This window comes from Corythoichthys intestinalis, chromosome 7 (genome assembly GCF_030265065.1).
Source record: "Corythoichthys intestinalis isolate RoL2023-P3 chromosome 7, ASM3026506v1, whole genome shotgun sequence".
NCBI lineage: Eukaryota > Metazoa > Chordata > Actinopteri > Syngnathiformes > Syngnathidae > Corythoichthys > Corythoichthys intestinalis.
Genome location: NC_080401.1, coordinates 27,009,569 through 27,032,934, shown reverse-complemented (window position 1 = coordinate 27,032,934; position 23,366 = coordinate 27,009,569). Strand labels below are relative to the sequence as shown.

The 23,366-nt window shown below is 39.5% G+C and overlaps 1 protein-coding gene across 6 annotated transcripts in view; it reads right to left on the bottom strand.

The window, feature by feature from the left end:
- The window catches only part of pde4ba (phosphodiesterase 4B, cAMP-specific a), a 240,747-nt gene that overhangs the window by 17,180 nt on the left and 200,201 nt on the right, over window positions 1-23,366 (bottom strand). For 5 of the 6 annotated variants that reach the window (XM_057842031.1, XM_057842032.1, XM_057842034.1 and 2 more), the window contains one exon: window positions 10,392-10,504. In XM_057842031.1, coding sequence (XP_057698014.1) covers window positions 10,392-10,504 — 113 coding nt within the window. Of the gene's footprint in view, window positions 1-492; window positions 727-10,391; window positions 10,505-23,366 lie in introns of those variants that run through there. The other variant, XM_057842037.1, reaches the window with a different exon arrangement.

Below are 23,366 nucleotides of genomic sequence, written 5' to 3'. Positions count from 1 at the left end.
GAAACACTGTATAATTGAAAAAGAAGTAGTTGTAATTGTAGAGTTCAAAACGTGTTCTGATCCCACCTATGCTGCATGCATTCACGCCTATGCTGCATACATTCACGAATCACAAATAATTTAGAAAAGTGAAATACCAGTGATCAGGAGTGAATGGAACTAAAAAATATGTCAAAAGTAAATGATATATGCCTGGTGTGTCAATATCCAAAACTAGCACACTGTAAAACTAGAAATGTTTCCCACACGGTTGATGCAAATTTAGATGGGATCACTGCTTCAAACCACATAAAATATAATGTGCACATCTATATAAAAATATAAAGCAGCTATAAAAATACAAATTTCATGACTGCAGGATATACTTAAGGCTTTCCCACATTAAATAAACTGAAACCACAGCACGTGGAAGCGGCAGAAGTTGAGCACATAAGTCACATTTGTGAAATCCCCCCTAAAAATAGTTTACGGAAAAATGTTAAGAAGACTAACCTTTCTCCAACTATTGAGCTTCCCCAATTTCCTCTCTTTCTTGTCACAGTAGCAGGCACCCATGTTGTTACTGTAGAGAAGCCGGTTCAAGTGGCTCTGTCTGACTACAGCATGAAAAAAAGGGCGACTCGACTTTCTGACGCTGGGAAACGCCACAGCTCGAGTGACTCACTTTGGGCTGTGAGGTCTGACTAGGCTTTCTTCATTCCGCGTGTGTTTATGCATGTGTGTGCGTGCACGAGAGCGCGAGACCTCTGCCCGAAACTCACTCCCTTATGATGGTAGTCCCGCCTCAATACTGCTGTCCGCCCTGTTTGCTGTTCTACCCGCATGTACCCAGCACACTCACCTAATTAATTGGACAGAAAATTTTGATGACGACAGACCTTTATTTTTATTTAAAAATTAAAATTAAATTCAAAGTCACATTTCCTTAAACAAATGTCCCCAAAATTCTGTGGTGACTATATTTACTCAGGACATCTCAAACACATTTCTCTTGACTACTTTCTGGAACAAAATGTAATAGTCAAGCATTAAGCATAAATACAGTAAATACTTTAGTCTACTAGTTCTGTGCACCTTGACTTTGTCTTGAGAAAGAAGAAACCACATTCAACCATCAGAGCTACAACCAACATTTAACTCTATTTTGACTTGCCTCAGGACTTGACTCTGGACTAACTCGGGACAGGCCAACCAAATGTATTAACTTGCTCACAGATATTGAGATTAGGCAGAGACTGTAAGAGATAACGATCATCAACCGTACTGCAGGGGTCAGACTGTATTGCTCATGAACGATATTTGGCCCTTTTGATGAACATATTTCGGCTCTATGCTGACTGTGACATTTCAAGTGTGGAACACGCTAGTTCGCCTGACATTAACGAGCTGTGACGAGTTGCAGTGCATTGATGCATTGATTTTGTACTGGCGTAATCTGTAAAATCCCGTTTGGTGTCGCATCTTTGCGCTGCCGATGATTGTAAACTTTTATAGCAAAGTCTGATTTTGCCTTGGCTCCCGTACTCGCTAATAGGGTAGCAATCAGTGACCTCAGCCGCGCTAGGCATTATGGGCAATGTAGTTTTGAACTGCTCCGTTTGGAAATATGCTGGTGGAATTGCTTGTCAGTTTATTTCGGTTATTGTTTGCATACAATCTAGAACATTGAATGAGAATAAAAATTGAGTGGAAATAACACTTTGTTAACGACAATTGTCGTGATAGTAATTTAAAAAAATGTTGAGTTGGCACATAGTCTACTGTGTGTGTGTATTGACTGGACTACATTTCCACTGGTCTGCATCATATTATTTTTTTCTTAATCATGATTCCTTTTTTTGTTTTTTTAAATTGTTTGATTATTTTTTTAGGAAGAATAAAGCTTGTTGAGTAACAAAAAGTGGGTGATATAGGCATCTTTGAGTGATCTTGGAGTAAAATTCAAGTATCTCGAGGAAGGGCCGAGTGTCCTCTTTTTTAGAAATCAAAATATGGTCACCCTAGCATTAGCTTCGGCAACTCCTTCACAACAAACATAAGTATCATTTAGTGAAAGCACAACAAAAATAATATCTCTCAAAAAAAAAAAAGTTTACAAAAAGAAAAGCGCTTTAATCTGTATTAATGAGGCCCTATTCGCACACAGTTAAACAACAGTGCAAAGAGAACTGGCATTCCCAATCAAAATAGCGATGCAACATACACATAAAACTTACTCAAGACTTTGGTCAAACTCTATTCAAACATTCCTTTAGTTCAACAAAACCATTGGATGGCAATATTTATTCACAATATACAAACTATCAGAGGTCAAGTACGTTGTGAAGCCAGCACTCAAATGACGTGAATTACAATGGATGGAGCAGTAAACAGGAAACTACGGCGTCAGTCGAGGCACAAAACACACTTTTGGGCTTGATTTCTAATTTAATTCTAAACTCGCCATTGACATCTTGTGGTGTATTTAGTGTATCTAGTTTATTTTTTGATAGAAAATTTTACAAATTTAATTAAAACGAAAACATTAAGAGGGGTTTTAATATAAAATTAGTATAACTTGTATTAACATTTATCTTTTAAGAACTACAAGTCTTTCTTGTGGATCCCTTTAACAGAAAGAATGTTAATGTTAATGCCATTTTGTGGATTTATTGTTCTAATAAACAAATACAGTACTTATGTACAGTATGTTGAACGTAAATATCAGTCTTATGTCTTATCTTTCCATTCCAACAATAATTTACAGAAAAATATGGCATATTTTGCAATTAATTACGATTAATTAATTTTAAGCTGTGATTAACTCGATTAAAATTTTTGATCGTTTGACAGCCCTAATATAAATATAATAAATATGATGGCGTAGTTGTATATTCGCCTGAATTCAGCGCAGGCAGTGTGGAATCGATTTCCACTCAGTGGCTGTGTGCTTGTGAGTGCGAATGGTTGTCTGTCTCTGTGTGTGGCCTACAACTAACTGCCAACCATTTTAGCGTGTAGACTGCCTTTCACCCAAAGTCAGCTGGGATAGACTCCAGCACCCCGTGAACCTGACAAGGATAAGCAGTGTTGAAAATGGAAGGATGGATAAATATATATACAGTACTCTCAGTTTCAATGAAGTTCAGACCTTGTGGTAAACAAAGAATGCAATGATTTGCAAATCATATTTAACCTATATTTAATGAATAGACAACAAATACATGATATTTAACAGGAGGCTTCACCAACAAAGTTATACTTTTGGCTGGAGCTACCCCAACATCCTAAAATAAGTCACAATCTAGAATCCATCCAAACGGCATTTTGAACTTGGATTAAAAGGTTTTCAGCTCTTTTCCACAACTTCATTTTTCCGTCCTAAGTATGACAGGTCACAAGTGCTGGTAATTAAACCAGGTCAGGTGTAAAGGGAGTAGCAGTCGTCTAATTGCTTGTTTCAAGTAAAAACAATGCATGGGAAGAAATGCTTAGGTTTCGCAGGCTTTACCATATTTCCATAAACAGACGTGTTTAATGTAAGTCTTCTTATCGGTTTGTTTGATCCACATGAGGTTACGTGCCAGGATGCAGCAACACTACAGCAACAAAAGGATTCCAACTTTAAAAGTTAAGGAGAGTGTATTGAATACTTTGTGTTGGCATGGACCGAAAACTCATAACACCAATATTGAGTGCGTTCGGTACACCTGAAACACCATTTATGTATAATAGAGCAATCATGCATCATATAATATAAGGCCAGTTTTTGTTTAAAAAATTGTTGCAGTTGAAAAAGTTGTGCAGAATAGTGAAGAAATTGCACTCCTTAATTAGAATAAAGATAACAGTGTAGAGATTACATAAAAGTTTCAAAACACAGGAGGTCACAGTGTTCTGACAGGTGCAGTATGTCAACAGTTTTAAAGATTGTTCCATCTGAGTTGTTTGTATGTCAAGACTTGTGCAAATATTTGCATTTTTTAATATTAATAGTTAATTAGGTTAATGTTTTAACTTGTGATTCAATAAATGTGATGTAACTTATAAATAAAAATGAGCACGACTGGTTGTCTATTTACACTGACATTTTTTTCTATAATGAACCACAGTGAACATGTGAAAAATTGTTTAACATTGTCTCTGTAAATGGAAAGGAAGCTAGCTAAGATTTAATAATATCTTAAACATTTTACTCCATAGGTTGATAGATTTATATTAAAAAACAAACAAACAAACACACCAACCAACCAACCAAAAAATAAAACACCCTGCGGTACGAAATTCCATCTGAATGTGGGATGCTGTTGCTGCATGTTTTATGAATGATTTTCTTCATGACAGCTACTTGTCAATACAACACAGTGACACGAATCCTTAGAGTATAGACAAGTTTCCGAGGCGCTTCCACTTTACTTCCTTATGTCTGCCAACCACATCCGTGTTTATTTTTTTACCATTGACTTTAATGGCGCTGGAGTGGCATCACTCACTACAAAAACCCTGAAAAACCACGATTGGGAAATACCACATCCCTCTGCCATCTCGACATGAGAAGACAACATCAAGATGTGGCCGAGGGTGACCAAAAGTAAAATATTATGCTATTTTATTGACTCTATGGCAGTCGATGGAAACGATATCAGGAAGCTCAGAGGTACTCCAGTACTAATTGCACACCCACAAAGTTGGATATGTCCTCATTCACGAACACGGGAATTTTGTCTTCATGAAGGTGGATGCAGAACCAAGCCAGTGCCTCAATGCTCCGTACCACAAACCATGGGTGCTCGTAATACCAGAGGGAGGGAGACACCAAACTGCAGGCTGTTCCGCGGGTCACAGCCGTTCGTGTCTGACGCTGTCTTATGAAAGGTATGTACTCCAAAAATACGAAACCTAAAATCTGGCGCATGAAACAACTTGTTGCCTTTGCTATTGATATTACGATGATGATTGTAGTTATGAAGTTTACCGTACTTTTCGGACTACAAGTCGCATCTGAGTATAAGTCGCACCAGCCATAAAATGCCCAACGAAGAGAAAAAAAACATATATACGTCGCACCGGAGTATAAGTCGGAAGTTTGGGGGAAATTTACTTGCTAAAATCCAACACATAGAACAGATATGTCATCTTGAAAGGCAATTTAATTTAAAAATACAATAGAGAAAAAACACGCTGAATAAGTGTAAAGTGAACAATGCATGAACAACGAAATGCGAATATACTGTCCTCACCAGGACGCTATGGCTCGGTCCTGGCTATACAGCGAGCTAAACTCCCAAATGACCATGCTGGACGTCCGTATAATTTGCTGAATCAATTTCGTCCACGATACCAAACAGGTTCGCATCAACGTAAATAAATGATAATTAGGTGCTATTACAGCAATGACACAAAAGGTTAGCATGTGGTCGGTAGCATTAGCACATCGTTCAAACAACCACACAACTGGCTCTAAGTGTCCGATCGCGGGTGGAAAACACACAACAACACACAGGTGTTGCCTCTGTAGAGATATTTTACAACCGTAAACAATGAACGTAGCTCAGAGACGCTGCGTACCTGTCCGTCTTCTTCTGGCGTGTGAGCGCTCTTCTTCGCATAAACAAGTGCGAGTGCTCCCGCACGTGGCCGTGAAAGCACCACAAACTAAAAGCATGCATTTCAGTATAAAAAAGTCAATAATACAACTGAACACACATTTCCAAAGGCAGAACGCGAACGTGGACATAGTCATTAAGAGTTATTCAGATAACTATAGCATAAAGAACATGCTAACAAGTTTACCAAACCATCAGTGTCACTCCAAAACACCAACATAACATGTCAAATGATATCACAATGTGTTAATAATTTCACACATAAGTCGCTCCTGAGTATAAGTCATACCCCCAGCCAAACTAAAAAACTGCGACTTATAGTCCGAAAAATATGGCCGTGAAAGCGCCACAAACTAAAAGCATGCATTTCAATATAAAAAAGTCAATAATACAACTGAACACACATTTCCAAAGGCAGAACGCGAACGTGGACATAGTTATTAAGAGTTATTCAGATAACTATAGCATAAAGAACATGCTAACAAGTTTACCAAACCATCAGTGTCACTCCAAAACACCAACATAACATGTCAAATGAGATCATAATGCGTTAATAATTTCACACATAAGTCCCCCCTGAGTATAAGTCACACACCCAGCCAAACTATGAAAAAAAACTGCGACTTATAGTCCGAAAAATATGGTAATCGTTTTTACAACAACTACTACTGCTGCTAGCCTGTTGCACATCAGTATGTATAAATACAAGTGCTACAAGTTTTTGTTCGTTTGTTTACAGCTGGAAAACATTGTTAGGCAAGGGAAGACAACTTGACTTGTACGTTGATGGACAAATATCGAGACTACGTGCGTTTTACTTTGATGATGGATGGCTCGACTCCCGGGGGGGGGCAGAGAGGCAGGGGCTGTGACAGACGGTGGTTCGCCGAGATCCAACTACGAACTTTTTAACTGCAGCATCTTTAAGATATGCTATTGGAGCTGGAATTACCAAGGACAGCGGGAGACAGCCCGTTTGAATGTCGCCGAGGTTCTCTTAATACCGGGTGAAAGTTTGGCTCCCTTAAGCTCTGCTGTCTGATAACACATTCCTCGTAAGCTTAACCTTCGTTAATATTATTCTAATCATTTTATAAATTGCAATTTATTGACCTGTTTTGCACATGCACATTTTAAATTAAACAAGAAATTGAATCATGTTGTCCAAATGTTTTTTTATAGTGATCATTATCTGCAATAAAACGAATAACATACTATGTTTTATTATATGTACATACCTTGTAGTATTTCCTTGCAACAACAAAATCCGTGTCAGTCTGTGGTGGCTACCACTACCACCACAATTTAGTGTTTCAAGATTTAGTTAATTATTCATGTGATATTTCTTTTGACATGCATTTTCTAATGGGTGCACACTTGAGTTAATATTTGTCTGAATGCTTACTGGATTTTATTTGCCAATATGAGGTAACGACCACAGCGTTGTAAGATCTGGCACCTACTATTCTGAAGGGGGGATATTTAAGTTGATTTAATTATGACCGTTTGGAGTAAAGTTTTCACTGTTTGTTTAAATCAGTGCTTCTCAATTATTTTCTGGTACGCCCCCTCAAGGAAGACGTAAATATTTTGCGCCCTCCCCAAACTCTCTGCCGCCACTGTAAATAGCATAATTTGCCTATAAAATTATTATTATAAGTATGCATCTGCCTAACATTGTGTCCTTTTTTCTACAAAAGAAAAAAAGTCGTATAAATGAACTTAGAATAAAGTATAACTTTATTAACATTGTTTTGTTTGTAACAGAAAAGACTTAACGGGCATCAATTTGCCTGAATTTTTAAAAAAGTCACATCCAAATTGTAAAAATAAACTCAAGGTACATTTTTGACCATTTGATACTGAAAAATAAAATGTAATAAAATCAGTAAATAATAATAAAAAAAAATAAAAAAATCAAATTGATTAGAAGCATTAACTCATGAGGACAAAAAAATTAACCGAAAAAAAACAAAACTGAATAGAAGGGGGAAAAAAAAAAAAGAGTGTCTTTGGACAGAAGGACAGTTTTTATTTTCGCTGCTTACAGTATCACCTCATTTGCAATGGTGTGGGGCTATTTGGCAATGAGCATGCTAACAGTGCTCACTGGCTTACTGATATAAAACGGACAGAGCGGGACAATTGTTGGCAATATTCGCCACGTTTTCACTGAAAAACAATCAAGCGGCTTATCAATGAGATTGGGGTCTAATGTCTTTAAGTGGTGTCTTAATTGATCTGGCTTCCGGCTGTCCGCTTTACTCATTTTTAGAGAGTAAACAGTGGTTTTTCCTCTTCTCCCACTGTATTAAAAGTCAAAGCCAAAAGGCCCGAAAAAAGCGCATTCTCGGCGGCCGAGGGAGAACCGTAGGTGAGAGTGGTTGTCGTGACGATCCCAAGCCGAAAATGGCACTTCTCGGGCGGACACGTGAGAACCGGAGAAGACAGTGGGTCGCTGCGTGAGTCCGGTCGGAAAACGGCTTTCGAAAACGGCGCACAGCTCTTCTTCATATCTCTTTTCTGTGTGCTCTTGCTCAGTTCAAAAATACTGCGCGCACTCTGAAAATGAGAGCGCCACTGCCACCCAATGAGTGGATGTGCAAGTACACTTTATTTAGTACGGCAAATGAAAAAAAAAAAAAAAAATCATGTTCCCAGAGCTCACAAGCGCCACCCCTGGCATCGCTCTGCGCCCCCCTGGGGGGGCGCGCCCCACTATTTGAGAAGTACTGGTTTAAATGCACATTAGTTAATTATTGTTTGAATATATGTAGATTTTCCATCTGTTGTCGTTTTATTAAGTTGACAATGTTTGGTTAATATGTCATACCTCCTTCAGGTGGTCGTTAGTAGAGTCCGTCCGGATTTAAACGGCCACAGAGATGTGTGTGGAGGTCAGTTTGGCTGAAGCCTTTTGTTATGTTGGGCCCAAAATATTTTGTTAAAGTGTTTCTTTAGTGACTTTTATTAAATTGAAATTTCCCCTATGTTGAAACACCAGTGTCCACCTGTATGTTTGGTCCACTATAGTCCTTCTGCATTTGGAAAATGCGTGCTGCGTGCTGAAACCATTTATGGAGATTCCGTGAGTTCCTCTGCATTCATTTTGCAGTTTTAACTTTGACAAAACACTGCTTACTTCAACCGTAATTCATGTAGTTTTTTCTGAACCGAAAGTTCGAGGCAGACATTGTCCGAGATGGCGCCGGCCATATTTCACTCAAGAAACTTGTCTATGTATGACAAACTCGGGCCCGCGGGGCAAATCTGTAATACACATAGATTTTGTTCAGAAGTTAAATATGACACAGAAAAGGCCAGGTGAACTAGGTGCTATGTCAAAAGCACGTTGTTATCAATGGAAACCTGCTATTTTAATGGCAGCGTATAATGCGACATGCCATAGGCATCCGTCTGCCTATCCAAACTCTCCTTTCTCTAGCGACTTCGTCCAGCTCCTCCATATGGATCTTGACCCCATCCCATGCTAGCCTAGAAATGGTCTCCCCAGCGTGCTTTGCATTGACACAGGAACCTCCTCTCATTGAGACTTACGGAACACCTCACCAGGGAGACATCCAGGGGGCATCCTAATCAGTTACTAAAGCAACCCCAAATGGCTCCTCTCGATGTGAAGTAGCATTGGCTTTACTTCGAGTACCTCCAGGATGACTGAGCTTCTCACATCTGATTTTGGATGGAGTATCAGGAATGTCGCTCTTTCAGTCATGACCATAAGTGCAGTAGGAACGTACAAGTAGATCGACCGATAAATGGAGAGCCTTTCCTTTCAGCACAGCTCCTTCTTTACCACAAAGGATTGATACAAAGTCCACACATCTGGAGATGTCACACGATCCACCTGTGTATCGACCGTTCCAATCTTCCCTCACTCATGAACAAGATTCCAAGATACTTAGATTCTTCCACTGAGGGAAAAACCTCATCCCTAACCCATAGAAGCATTTCACATTTTTCCAAATTAGGACCATGGTCCCGGATGTGTACCTGCTAATTCTTATCCCAACCACTTCAGACTCAGCTGTAGACTGCTCTTCAGAGATATGAAGATAGTGGATTGACGAAGAAAACAGAACCACATCCTTCTACCAAAAACAGATTCAATTCTCACACTGTCAAACCGGCCCCCCTCAATGCCTCGACATTGATGTTGTGTTTTTAAAAGTTATGAACAGAGTTGGTGACAAAGGGCAGCCTTGGCGGAGTCAAACCCTCATTGGAAATTATAGCATAGATGGCATGGTTGTGATTAACCCTCAAACAACTTTAAAAGGTAGGAACACACAAGGAGGGCATTCAACATTAATCAAAGGCATAACATCCCTCTGCTATGTGGACAAATTAATATAGCCGGAATTTGGTCGTTCTTACTTTTAATTACACTGAATCAACATTCATTAGAGTCCAGAGAGCTCCGATCCTGCATCTAAGGTGTACACTTCTAATTTTAGACCTGCATCTATGCAAACTCATTCAAAATCTACAGTATGTATTTCACTGTAATGTAATGAAGAAAAATTGATCATAACAATATTTAAAAAAAAAACAAAAAAACTATCATACTTTTGAAGTTTTGTAAGAAAAATAAAGTGAAGAAATGCCTCAATTTTAACTATGCAAATCTTTCTGCTCCAAATTAGTTTCACATTCACATATTTGTGGGTTATTCTCGGAAGGATAGTTTGTGTGTAAACAATGACGGCTTTCCATTCAGAGGTGACTGGTCAGCTCTTGGAAAAAGTAATTAAAACGATAAAAACTATAAATAAGGGCCTGGCCTACCTTAGTGGAAGCCATGTCACTGACAGAGCGATAGGTCTGGATTGTCTCCAGCTGGTCCAGACACCAGTCCAGCTCCTCCGTGGTCTCCATGGCAAGCTTCTGGTACGCCTCATCTGTCAACAAGCAAGCAGCGCATAGACAGACACATAGTCAGAACAGACAGTAACACTTGCGGACTGAGCCATATGCAGCCTTCCTGGCTTGCTTGGCGTGTCTGTGATGCACCTGCTGTTAAGAAACATGAATCATTAGGTGGCACCCAAAACTTGAGCTCTCTTGTCAAGAAGGTGTAGCTGTGGTGAGGTAGCTCGATTGAGCGCTCTGGGCAGGACAGTGTAAACCTTTTAGTCAAACTCGTGCTGTGCCATTTGATAAATATGTAAGAATAACTGATGACAATGATTATTTTCTTTCATTCACAATTAGCCATCAATCATCATGACAAAATAAAACACCGATGCGATTTTTAGTGCAGTGTCTAGGTAGAATTTCGTCACAAATTTCATTACTCAAAGGTGCAATCTGGGCCTGTTTAGCTGAATTTAGATTACTAGAGTACTATAAATGATAGTTCTTTATATTATCATTTTAGTTTCACTTTTATTAGTTTTTGTTAAAAGGCTATTTGATGAGTGTAAAAAAGATTACAATAAGTATTGAGCTTTAAAAATTAAAAAATGAAGTTTTTGTTTTGAGTTTTGCTTTTCTTTTAATTTTTCATAAATACTTCATTACAACCTCACTTTTATTATTGCAAAATTGTTCTCATTTTTATTATTACTTTTTTTTTTGTTTTGTTTTGTTTTGTTTTAACATGGGGCCCAATGCGGCTGTTACTTGCATCGAGAAATCTGCCTGTCCACTACAAGGCACTTACTCTTATTTGCGACAGTGACAGCAATACAAAGCCCAATTTCAAACAAGTGCTGACCATGTGTAAATTGAAACCAGAATAAAATGATTTACAACCTAGTTTGAGATTTGAACTCAATAGACTGTAGCACACTTTTCACTTTCCAGATAGTCTGCTTCCAGACAATCCGGCAGTATTTGTGAGGGGCATTTATGCTACAGTCATGTGAAAAAATTAGGACACCCCATTAAATATTCAGTTCTTTATTATGAAATGTTCACATATCAATGTCTAATCTTGTTTTTCTTTATCTCTGGAAAAGAAACTAATTTAATTGCAGGTAAACAACAAAATTAACATTGTTTTACACATTAGACCAAATATATCAACAAAAATCCATATTCTAACTGAGGAAAAAGTGCGGACACCCTACCACCTAATAGCTAGTTTTACCCTCTCTGGCTGAAATAACTTCAGTGAGACGCTTTTTGTCGCCATCTACCAGTGTTTGACATCGGTCTGAAGAAAGTTTGTCCCTCTCCTCAACGCAGAATACGTTCAGCTGTGAGATGTTTGAGGGCTTTCTTGCATGTACATCCCATTTCAAGCCACCCCGCAGCATCTTAATGGGTTTAAGATCTGGGCTTTGACTTGGCCAATACAGGACTGTCCATTTCTTCCTTTTCAGCCAGTCCTTGGATTTATTGATATACCCTCTGATACGCGATAGAATTTATGGTGAATTCTATGATGGTGAGCTGGCCAGGTCCTGCTGTAGCAAAGCATCCCCAAACCATGACACTTCCACCTCCATGCTTCACAGTTGGTATTAGGTTCTTTTCCTGGAATGCTGTATTGGGATTACGCCAAACATGTCCTCTTTTCTGGTGTCCAAATAATTCAATTTTAGCTTCATCCATCCAAAGAACATCATTCCCTCTGGCAAACATCACTCTGGCCTTCATGTTCTTCTTGGAGAGGTTTCCTCCTTGCACACCTCCCATGAAGGTTAAACTAGTGAAGTCTCTTTCTGATTGTAGAGGCATGAACTTTCACATCAACAGCAGCAAGAGCCTGCTGTAGGTCCCGTGATGACAGTTTAGGCTTTTTGGAGACTTCTCCTGGCATCTTGTGGTCTGCTCTCTGGGTGAACTTGCTTGGACGGCCAGACCTGGCAGTTGTTTTGAATGTCCTCCACTTGTAGACAATTTTCTGGAAAGTGGAATGGCTGATTTTATATTCTTTTGAGATCTTTTGAAATCCCTTACCAGACTCATAAGTATATACAATCTTCTTTTCTAAAGGCCTCAGACAGCTCCTTTGATCTCACAATGATGTTTTCCCTCACTTAAACAGTCAGTCACTGTTGAAGGTATTCAGCACTGAGGAGTGGGGCGAACTTTCTACAAAAGCGTCTCCCTGAAGTTATTTCAGCCAAAGGGGGTAACACTAGCTATTAGGTGGTAGGGGGTCCTACCTTTTTCTCAGTTAGAATATGCATTTTTGTTGATATATTTGGTTTAATGAGTAAAACAACGTTATTTTTGTTGTTTACCTGCAATTAAATTACTTTTCCCGAGATAAAGAACAACAACATCAGACATTGATATGGGAACATTTCTAAATAAAGAACTGAATATTTAATGGGGTGTCCTAATTTTTTCACATGACTGTGTACCGGTATGTACAAGTATATTAATTTTGTTTTGATGGTTGTGTTTCGCATTTGTACTGTAGATGCAGCAACAAAATGTGGTAGATGACTGAAAGATGTTTTTTTTAGGTGTGTTCCAATTGAGAACGAGAGAATATTTGCTAGAACACAAATCATCTCAACTGTGCTCGTAATAACAGAAAAACAAACAGAAAAATATTTCCACTGAAGCCAGTTAAAAATCAGGGGCATTTGGAGTGAAACTAGTTGCAAAGCCTCCCTCTGTGTTTCTCGCTGCCCTCAGCAGCGTGACGGAAGGCTGCGGGCAGGCTGCCAGGTGCCTCTCATGTTTGGGAGAGCAAACAGCCTCGCGTCTTTGATGGCAAGAAGATCAGAGCAGGGGACACATTCTACGCAGCCACGTGAAGGTCGGCGCAGTGCACGCTGCCATGTTGTGTTCTGCAGCTAGGATACGCCGAGTATACACAATTCAGGGGCAGACATGCCTATGAATATGTGTGCGTGTGCGTCACTCCCAACAGACGTCAAACAACAACTTTCTGTAAAAAAAAAAAAAAAGAAAAAAAAAAAAACAACCTGCTGCCGGTAAGATTGTTGTTCTGCAATATTGTGAAGCAGTTATTCCTAATTATTGTGGTGCAGCAGAGGTACAAAATTATTAGCATGCTGATTTGTACAATAGATTCTCAATTCATTGTTTTTATTTGATTTACATCGCATCGTCATTGAAATTTGGATTTGTACAAACATTATTACTGGCACAACAGTTGAGCTAGAGATTTCATTATCCCTATTCTTTTTAATTTCTTTAATCCTATCATATTTTTTAAAATTCATTTCGGCATTCAACTTGCTATTTCCCCCTGACAACGAATAGGTTGAATCCCTTAAATTTTTCATTCGGCATTTGTATTCAAAACTGATTCTACTATTATCTGAAATGCAAACACACATGAATCGTAATCCACTAACTCCATAAGGACACAGTAGACTCCATTCAGTAATTTCTCCATTCAGCCAGGCAGGAAACGCAAAACTCCACATGTATGATCTACACACAAAACGCGCGCGTGCACACACGTGCACATAACTTAAGCTCTCCTTAACTTAAACTGTGGGTCAACATCATTAATTTATAACCTCACAAATGTTCTTCTGCAAGAATGGACACAAATTGCCACAAATGGTTGCCTTTCTGGGAAGAAATGCCTGTGAATAACTGCTTATCCCTTCCATGCTCTTGAGCCCAACTGCCGACCACCAAGACAAATCCTTACAGCAAGTGATATAAAATATACGGTATTTACTTACATCTTGTGGTGGCTGAAGTGTTTTGCATTGCTGTGCCAATTAGAGGCTTGTTCGAAATCTTTGCACAGTTTTAGCAATTGCTTGTATCTTTAAATGTGTAATACAGGAACTGCAAAGGGTGAATTTTTAGGTTTATAGGCAGTATTTTCAAAAAGCACCACAAACACAACATCCACACTCAGAACAGAGAGCACAATTATGAAAACCAAAGCCTGTGGTTACACAATACTTCCTCACAAAGACCAAAGTTTGTAGTCACAGTCAGGTTCGAGTTCTCTTTTTCACACTTCACGAACCGAATCCTGACTGCACAGGATTGAGAAATCTATCACTCACATTTATTATAAGAGAGAAGTGAGGTCATAGTGGAGTTAGTATTTTAGTAGCATGTGATGTAGCCTTGCAGCAGTGACGTGCGGTCAGGGGAGGCAGGTGAGGCAGAGCCTCACCTGTCATCATGACAAAAAAATAATTATAGCATCAAATTTATATTAATATTTGTCCATTGCTCTTAATGTATGACTCATTTCAAACATTTTTTATAGTCAAAATCGCTGAATTTGCCCATTTCCTGTTCAAATAACGAAATGAAACGAGAGGTGCGGCAGCAACGAGTAAAGCCTCACCTCTGATTGCGCAATCCATAACAAACTGGGTTGATACATGGAATTGGAGCGTGCTGGTTGCCGTACATCTGCATGTCGCCATTATAATGTTTCCAGATACGTTTATTTGACCTGATTTTCCACAGTCTGGCTAATGTCTTTAACCCTTAAAGTTTAATGTTTGTTAGCGACATATTTAGTTTTGCTGATGGGAAATAAAACCGCAGTGAAAAGGCACAGGTTGCGGCAGATAGTACGCTGCCGCACAGAAAGGGGGCGAACGTGAGCCAACAGGTAATGGCGCCAGGCGAATCAAGTGCACTGCGGCGAGCCGTTTTGTATTGTTTACTACGTCGACATCGGACTCCCAAAATGGAAGAGGATTACAGTATATATCCAAACTTAAAAAATTCTCAAAACTGGACTTTCAGTCAAAAGTGGACCTGATTAACAGAGGAAGACCAACGCCGGAGCTAAAAGGTTTGCTTCAAACTACGGGACAGTCTAAGATAACTCGCTCTTTTCAAACGGAGTGGTACACCCGAAGAAAAACTACTGGCTGTGTGGCTGTCCTTCGAAAAACTGCCTTTACTGCTTCCCATGCCTTTTGTTCTCAACTTGTGCCAATGTCTGGACTAACACGGGATATTGTGACATGAAAAATTTACCACGAAGTCTCAGCAAACATGAGAGATCGTACACTCACATTCAAAGCCAGACTGCTTTAAAATTTTTTGGAACTCAAGGATCGATTTGGCTTTGAAGAACAGCGGCGGCTCAACGTTAGCACCCACAATGCTAAGGTAAAGGAGAACCGCAAGATTTTGAAAGACCTCATTAATGCAACCTGCTTCTTAGCTAAGCAGGAGTTAGCATTTCGTGGTAACGATGAGAGGGCAAGCTCTACTAATCGTGGCAATTATGTCGAACTTTTATACGCTTTTGCTGAGAAAGATGAGAGGTTAGCTAGACATTTGGACACATCCACTGTGTTTTCTGGCTTGTCAAATAGAATACAGAACGATCTAATTGTAGCAATCGGTGATGTGATACAGTCAGAATAGGACCGATTCAGGACAACTTTCCTCCCTGGCGATCATCTCCATTGAGGCGGAGAGACTTTTAAAACTAAAGGAAAATAAGGACTTTTACAACAAAGTAACTGAGGTTTTTGTGGCGAAGGGCAGGCGCATGGACTTCATCTACAAATAAAGGTAAGACCACAGTTTTCATTTTAATCTTAATATTTTAAAACTAAATTTTGGCCTTAAATAAAATATACTTTTTCTTTTCATGCTTTTTGTTGAGCAATCTGTATTAAATTGATTTAAGTATCAGATTCAAGTTTTAAAAACAACTGAATATTTCACAAAAGGTCAAAATTGAAATCTGTGGTTTTGTACACCACTCTGTACTCATTTATGTTGTATGAACTAAAGACTTGCGATGGAAATTCCAACACATGGAGAGTGTAGCGCAAATGCACGTTATTTTCTACCTTTACGTATCTGTAATATGTACCCTGTGTGTGTGTTTTGTGAAGAATGCTGATGAGATATGAAATAACCAGTAGTTAACTGAATAAGCTACCCTTTTTGGTTATATATTTGTAAATCTGACACTTAAGGAGTCAGTGCCTCACCAACCACGAACCTCACCGCACGCCTTGCAGTAATTGATTTTGGCAACACGTGCTGTCTAGGTTGTGACTGGCATCACTCACAACATCTATTCTCACACAGGCAAACACACATTCTGCTTTATCGCAAGTCACTTCATAGATCTGACGGATGCATTGCAGGAGTATAATGATACAGTTATATGATATTAAATGAATGGTTCAATGCTATATCATCTATCATCTCCATCATCTTTATTAGTCACACTGGGACCCACATTTTTCATTGTAACAAAGTCAAACAGAACTACCCAAAGACCTACGAAAATAGACATGAGGAACAACAAATATGTATCATTCAAAGCAAAGTCTTTTAAACCACAAAGGTATAATTCATTCACATATGCTTACTTCAAATCATGTGTGAGGATGTCGCATGTTCTTCCTGTGCCTGTTAGGGTTTTTCCTGAAGTTTTCTTTGACATTACTTACCAAAACATGCATGGTAACATAATTGCAAACTAATAGACTTTAAGTGTAAATTTGAGAGTGAATGGTGTTTCTGGATGTGTCCAGTTCAGGGTGTCCCCTCTCTCATCCAAAGTCAGTTGAGATCCAGCACACTCGGGGTGTATTGCACGAAACCAGGATAAGGAATTGCTCAACCTGGATAATTTAAGCCTGAAATTGGTTGCACAAAAGCAGGCCAAGTTGATCCTGGACAAGTAACCATGGTGATTTAGGCTAGGTTCAGACCACAGGTCTTAATGCACAAATCCGATTTTTTCATGTTTTTCTAACTCGAGTGAGGCATTAGCTTGACGGTCTGAACGTGACAAGTCGCATACTGTAGAAGTGGACCATTTCAAATCCGATCTGGGTCACATTCATATGTGGTTTAAATCTAATCTGGGCCACATTTTTCCCGAATGTAGCGGCGGTCTGAACTGTTAAGTCTCCCAAATCGGAATTCATGCAGCAATTACGTCAGCAAAGAGCGAGAGCGGGAGGCAGCAGGCAGCCGGCAGCGATTTAGCTTAGCACCTAGCTTGAACTATGCAGGAGGCGGGCTTGACCAGTTATAAAAAAATAAAAAATAAAACGAGGCTTACATGGCCAAGTCGGGGCAAACTGGCGCACACGCACACACATAAGGCTTATGTGTGTAAATCAAAATATGATTACCCTGGAATGACGTACTGCCACCATGTGTATTCATTTGTTTTTATACCTCTGCGCATGTGGGTCAGTTCGCTCAACGCGTGTCGGACTATGAGTTCGCACGCATGCGTAGTACTTGAACATGCTCAATGGACAAAGGCAGTTTGAACGGGCATCCCAAAAAAACAAAAAAAAAATTCAGAATTGTGCATTAAGACCTGCAGTATGAACCTAGCCTTAGCACCGGCAGCTAGCCTGCTCCAGAATAAGTTTAACTTTCAGTCGAGACTTAATCCTGTGTTATTATTGTGTGGCTTTGCTGTCAGTCATGATCTTCTTCTACTAATAAATTCAGGCAGGTAAAACACTTGCATAGCATTATTCTGTCGAACAGTTTGATTGAGAGAAGAAACTTTAAAATCCCCCAGATTTCTGAATAAATCTAAAGCCATCCCTTTATTGAGACACCTGTTCTTCCAGAATTCAAAAGCTCTTTCACATTTACCTACATGTCATAATGATTTGTACACAAGTGGATATGGGCCAAAGTCTAGCAGTAACAATATGAGGCCATAGAGAACTATCCAATTAAAACCAGTAAATACAGCACCGACTGAGTGTGCTTTTTCACAACCGATCGACAACACATTCTTACGTTGTCTGTAACCTTGAAATGTAGTAGGTCATTGTGACCCACCCAGAATGTCTCCATGCCTGACATTTCGATCGTGAGCCATTGGTTAAGAATCTATTCAGTACTCTGCAATTAGACAGTTCAGACCTCATCAATTTTATATCATGAAAGATGCCACACTATCCAAAAGTAATAGGTAATCTTGTGGGTGTCTCAAAAAAATTAGACACATTCCTGCTTTGGCATAGAAAAAAAGGATACGGAGGAAGTTGATGATTTAAGTGAGTCATAGAATGACAACAGAAAAAGCTAAGATTTATAAAAAACAAACAAACATAAACATCTCCATGTATTACGTGTTACAAGAAAGCATTTATCTAAGAAATTTAATAATTAGTGTCACACAGCACACAAACCCTGTATTACATTAACTTTTAAAAACCACGAAAGCGTGATAAAGTCACGAAAACCCCTCAATTGCTATAACCCCTCTGACCCTGAGCTCGTCTTCCCACTCTGCTGGGACATAGCGTTCCCTGTCCTTCTCATAACATACACATGTACACATTCCTAGACTGGTCACCAGTCATTCGAAGGGCACACGTAGTCTAACAATCATTCCGACTTACATTCACAACTACAACCCCTAGCAAAAAGTATGGAATCAACAGCCTCGGACGAGCACTCACTCAGACATTTCATCATGTAGAACAAACTCAGATAAAAAGCTTGAAAAAATAATGAATTAGTTCAAAAGCGCAACTCTTTAGCATTCAGAAACACTAAAAGAAATGAATGAAAAACATTGTGGTGGTCAGTAAATTTTACTTTTATAGAGCAAGTGCAGAGAAATATATATGGAATCACTCCATTCTGAGAAAAAAAATGGAATCACGAGAAACAAACAATGAAATAACAATCAAAACACATCTCTAGTATTTAGTAGCACCACCTCTGGCTTTTATGACAGCTTGCAGTCTCTGAGGCATGAACTTGACGAGTATTCTTCATCAATTTGGTGCCAACTCTCTTTGATTGCAGTTGCCAGATCATCCTTGCAGGTCGGAGCTTTGCTGTGGACCATTTTTTTCAATTTCCACCACAGGTTATCAATAGGGTTGAGATCTGGTCTATTAGCAGGCCATGGCATTGACTGGATGAGTTTTTCTCCAAGGAATGCTTTAACCATTTTAGCTCTGTGGCATGATGCATTGTCATCTTAGAAAATGACAAACATATTTTCAATTGAAGGGATAAGAAAGCTGTCTAAAATTTGAATGTAAACTTGTGCATTCATTGAAGATTTAGTTTAAAGAACCACAGCCATCTCCTGAGTGCCTTTGCCTGACATGCAGCCCCATATCATCAAAAACAGAGGGAATTTGGATGTTTTCTTCAGGCAGTCATCTTTGTAAATCTCACTGGAACAGCACCAAACCAAAGTTCCAGCATCATCACCTTGTCCGATGCGGATTCTTGGCTCTTGACACCTTGTCCAATGCTGATTCTTGACCCCTTGACAAAGTGGTGATGCTGGAACTTTCTTTGTCAAAATCACACAGATGAAAATACAGTGTCTGCTTTAACCAAAACCACCCAAATATTTATAGGTTTTCATATTTTAATGAGGAACGCATGCAAACAATGACAGAAGGGGCAAAAGTAAGTAAGTGGACCCTCTGCCTAAGGACACTTAACGAACAATTGAAACCAATTTTACCAAACATTTTAAATCAGGTGTGTTCCCAATCACTGATGAGTGGTTTAAAGCAACCCTGCCCACTATAACACACACACCGAGTAAGAATTGTCTTGATGAGAAGCATTGTCTGATGTGCATCATGGCTCGGTCAAAAGAGCTGTCGGAAGACCTGCGACCAAGGATTGTTGATTTGTATAAAGCTGGGAAAGGATACAAAACTATCTCTAAAAGCCTGGATGTTCATCAATCAGCACTCAGAGAAGTTGTCTACAAATGGAAAGAGTTTGGCACTGTTGCTTCTCTACCGAGGAGTGGCCGTCGACCAAAGATGACGCCAAGAGTTCAGTGCAGAATATTCAGATAGGTAAAAAAGAACCCTAGAGTGTCTACTAAAGACTTACAGAAATCACTGGCACAGTCCAATATCTCTGTCCACACATCAACTACATGTAAAAAAAATGGTGAGGATTGGTGTTTATAGGAGGACTTCACGGAGGAAGCCACTGTTGTCTAAAAAAACCCCATTGTTGCTAGTTTAATGTTCGCAAAGGCACTTGGACACCCTACAGAAGTTTGGCAAAATATTTTGTGGACTGATGAAACCAAAGTTGAATTGTTTTGGAGTAACACACAACGTCATGTGTGGAGGAAAAATGGAACAGCTAACCAAAATCAACACCTCATCCCCACTGTGAAGCATGGTGGAGTGACCATCATGATTTTGGGCTGTTTTGCTGCCTCAAGGCCTGGACAACTTGCAATCATTAATGGAAGAATGATTTCAAAAGTTTATCAGGATGTGTTGTAGGAAAACCTGAGGCTGTCTGTCAAACAGTTTAAAAGCTAAAAAGAGGATGGATGCTGCAACAAGACAATGATCCAAAACACAGGAGTAAATCAACTTCAGAATGGTTTCAGAAGAACAAAATACATGTTCTGGAGTGATTCATGCCAGACATCTCAGAAACTTGACTGAACTACAGCATTTTTGTAGATAACAATGGGCCAAGATTTGTCCTGATCGATGTGCCAGACTGATCTGCAGCTACAGGAAGTGTCTGGTTGAAGTTATTCCTGCCAAGGGGAGGGGGGGGGGCACACAAAATATTTCAAATGTTATGGTTCACTTACTTATTTTTCCTCCTTCTGTCATTGTTTGTATACTGTCCTCATTAAAATATAAAACCTATACATGCAAGCAGAAACTGTTTTTCATCTGTATGATTTTGACAAAGATCAGACCAAATTTAATGGTGATTTTATGCAGACATGTGAGAAATTCCAAAAGGTTCAGACACTTTTTCATACCACTGTATTCCACTGTTTGGCCTCAACAATAAATCATAAGTACAACAGTATACATTTTAACTACAGCATGCAAACTAATTCACATATTTTCTTTCTATAGACAAATGCTGAACATGAAAATGAAAATTCTGTTCACTGTTTTGAATTATGCTTGTGGTATTAAACAATATCCTCTTTAGACCAACAATCATGGTGAATCCAGCCGGTTTTATTAGTGACACCCAGGACACAAACCAAAACTGTACATATTCCCACAATACGCTTCAATACACACATTTCCCAGTCTGTGTGTTATTCACACACAGATACACACAGGGATTTACGCACAAGGGAGGAGAGAGAACAGAGTTACGGGACATGCTGACATCAGAGGTGTTTCTCCAAGGCCTAAAAGCATCGGTATCAGTCTTGCATGCATCTGCTGCTATCAGACACACTGACATGCTCTGATGCAAAAACTATGGCATTTTGTTTGATGGATTAACTCATTTTGATAAAGTAGCAGACGTCAGTGAGGCTCTTTGTGGCTCCTATCAGTGATTCTGCTTGAAGGACCTTTAGCAGCCTCTCTGTCTCTTTTAGGTTCCGAGACCATAATTTAAGTCACTGACTTAAGACATTTAAAGTGCGTACGACAGGAGAAAAAAGTCCTAAATAGGATTATTATGTGAATTAGAATCATATTTTAAGACGATTCGACTATATACAACAATTTATCAGAGCGCAGATGACGAGAAATTAGTCTTCTAATCTGCTGGTTAGCCACACCTACCATTATAGGCCTCTAGAGTCCCCAACAGGTGGATGACGTCAGCGGAGTCACGATTTCATCTGATTTAGTATGCAGCCCATTGAGGGGGAATTATTCACAACGAGGCAAATGGGACGAAGAGAGCCGCAAAATGTCATTGTTTCAGTCTCTCTACTCCGATATTTTTACAGGATATTCTTTTTACCCAAGTATTTTTTTCCCCAATAGCTAAATAAATGGCTTGAGGTGGACCAGTCAGCCCGTTGAGGGGGATTTATTCAGAACGAGGAAAACGTGACGAAGAGAACCACAAAATGTCATTGTTTCAGTCGCTCTACTCCAATATTTTTACAGGATATTATTTTTACCTAAGTATTTTTCCCCAATAGCTAAATAAATGGCATGACAAATAACAGTCTTGTACCAAATGGAATATGAAATAATAAAAATGCATTTATTCAAGACGACATGGCAAAATTACTCCATAATGGTCAAAACTGTCGACTTCAGCTTTACTGTCGCACGTCCCAAACGATATTTTATGCCACCTAAATCGGGCTTATGTCATTTCCCTTCCCCGGCTTCGGAGAATGTAAACAAACCAAGAGGCGTGACAGCTAACCGCATGCTAAGCCGAACCGAGTGATGTTTCAAAGTCTTCGAAGCGGAAAATCACACATAACTAGCCCAGATCATTTCACATGACGACTGGATTGTCGATTGTCTTCGCCGATCGGCAAACCGCCCAGCGGAGAGCAATTTACAGCTCGTTCCCCTGGTACTATGGACAGGAGAGCTCGCCGGGGAAGCAGCTGGACAATGACCGCTGAACAAACCCGCCGACGTCGGAGTGTGTAGCTGCCAAATGGTCAACGTGAATATGGCAAAATAATGCTTTACTACATGGCGAAGTCGTAAACAGCGAGAGACTCAGTGGAGGAGGGCGGCTGCAGTTGTTGTGCAGCTAATGTGTATGAGAGAGCTTTTTACATGCCCATCTATGATCAAACGTAAGTAGTCCTTTATTTTATTTGTAGTGTTTACTTTGTAATCGCTGTATTCGCGGCTATTTTTAACTCAAAGTTGCCATTTCTCATCGGTCGGAAAATTTGACAGAACACAGGGCACATGAAGAGGGGAATCAGCCGAGTATAGTGCTCTCCCGGCGGGGGGATGTGCGACAAGCCGCCGGTCGTCGGCTGAGGGGACAAGGAGCAAAATGCAAGCCACCTACATATTTTAAATGATCCCAGTATTTGATATAATACAAAATACGATGTTTACTCACTTCCTCATAAGTCCCATGGTCCCACAGTAGTAGGGCTTGTTTTGGCCAATATCCACCGGTGAATGGGAA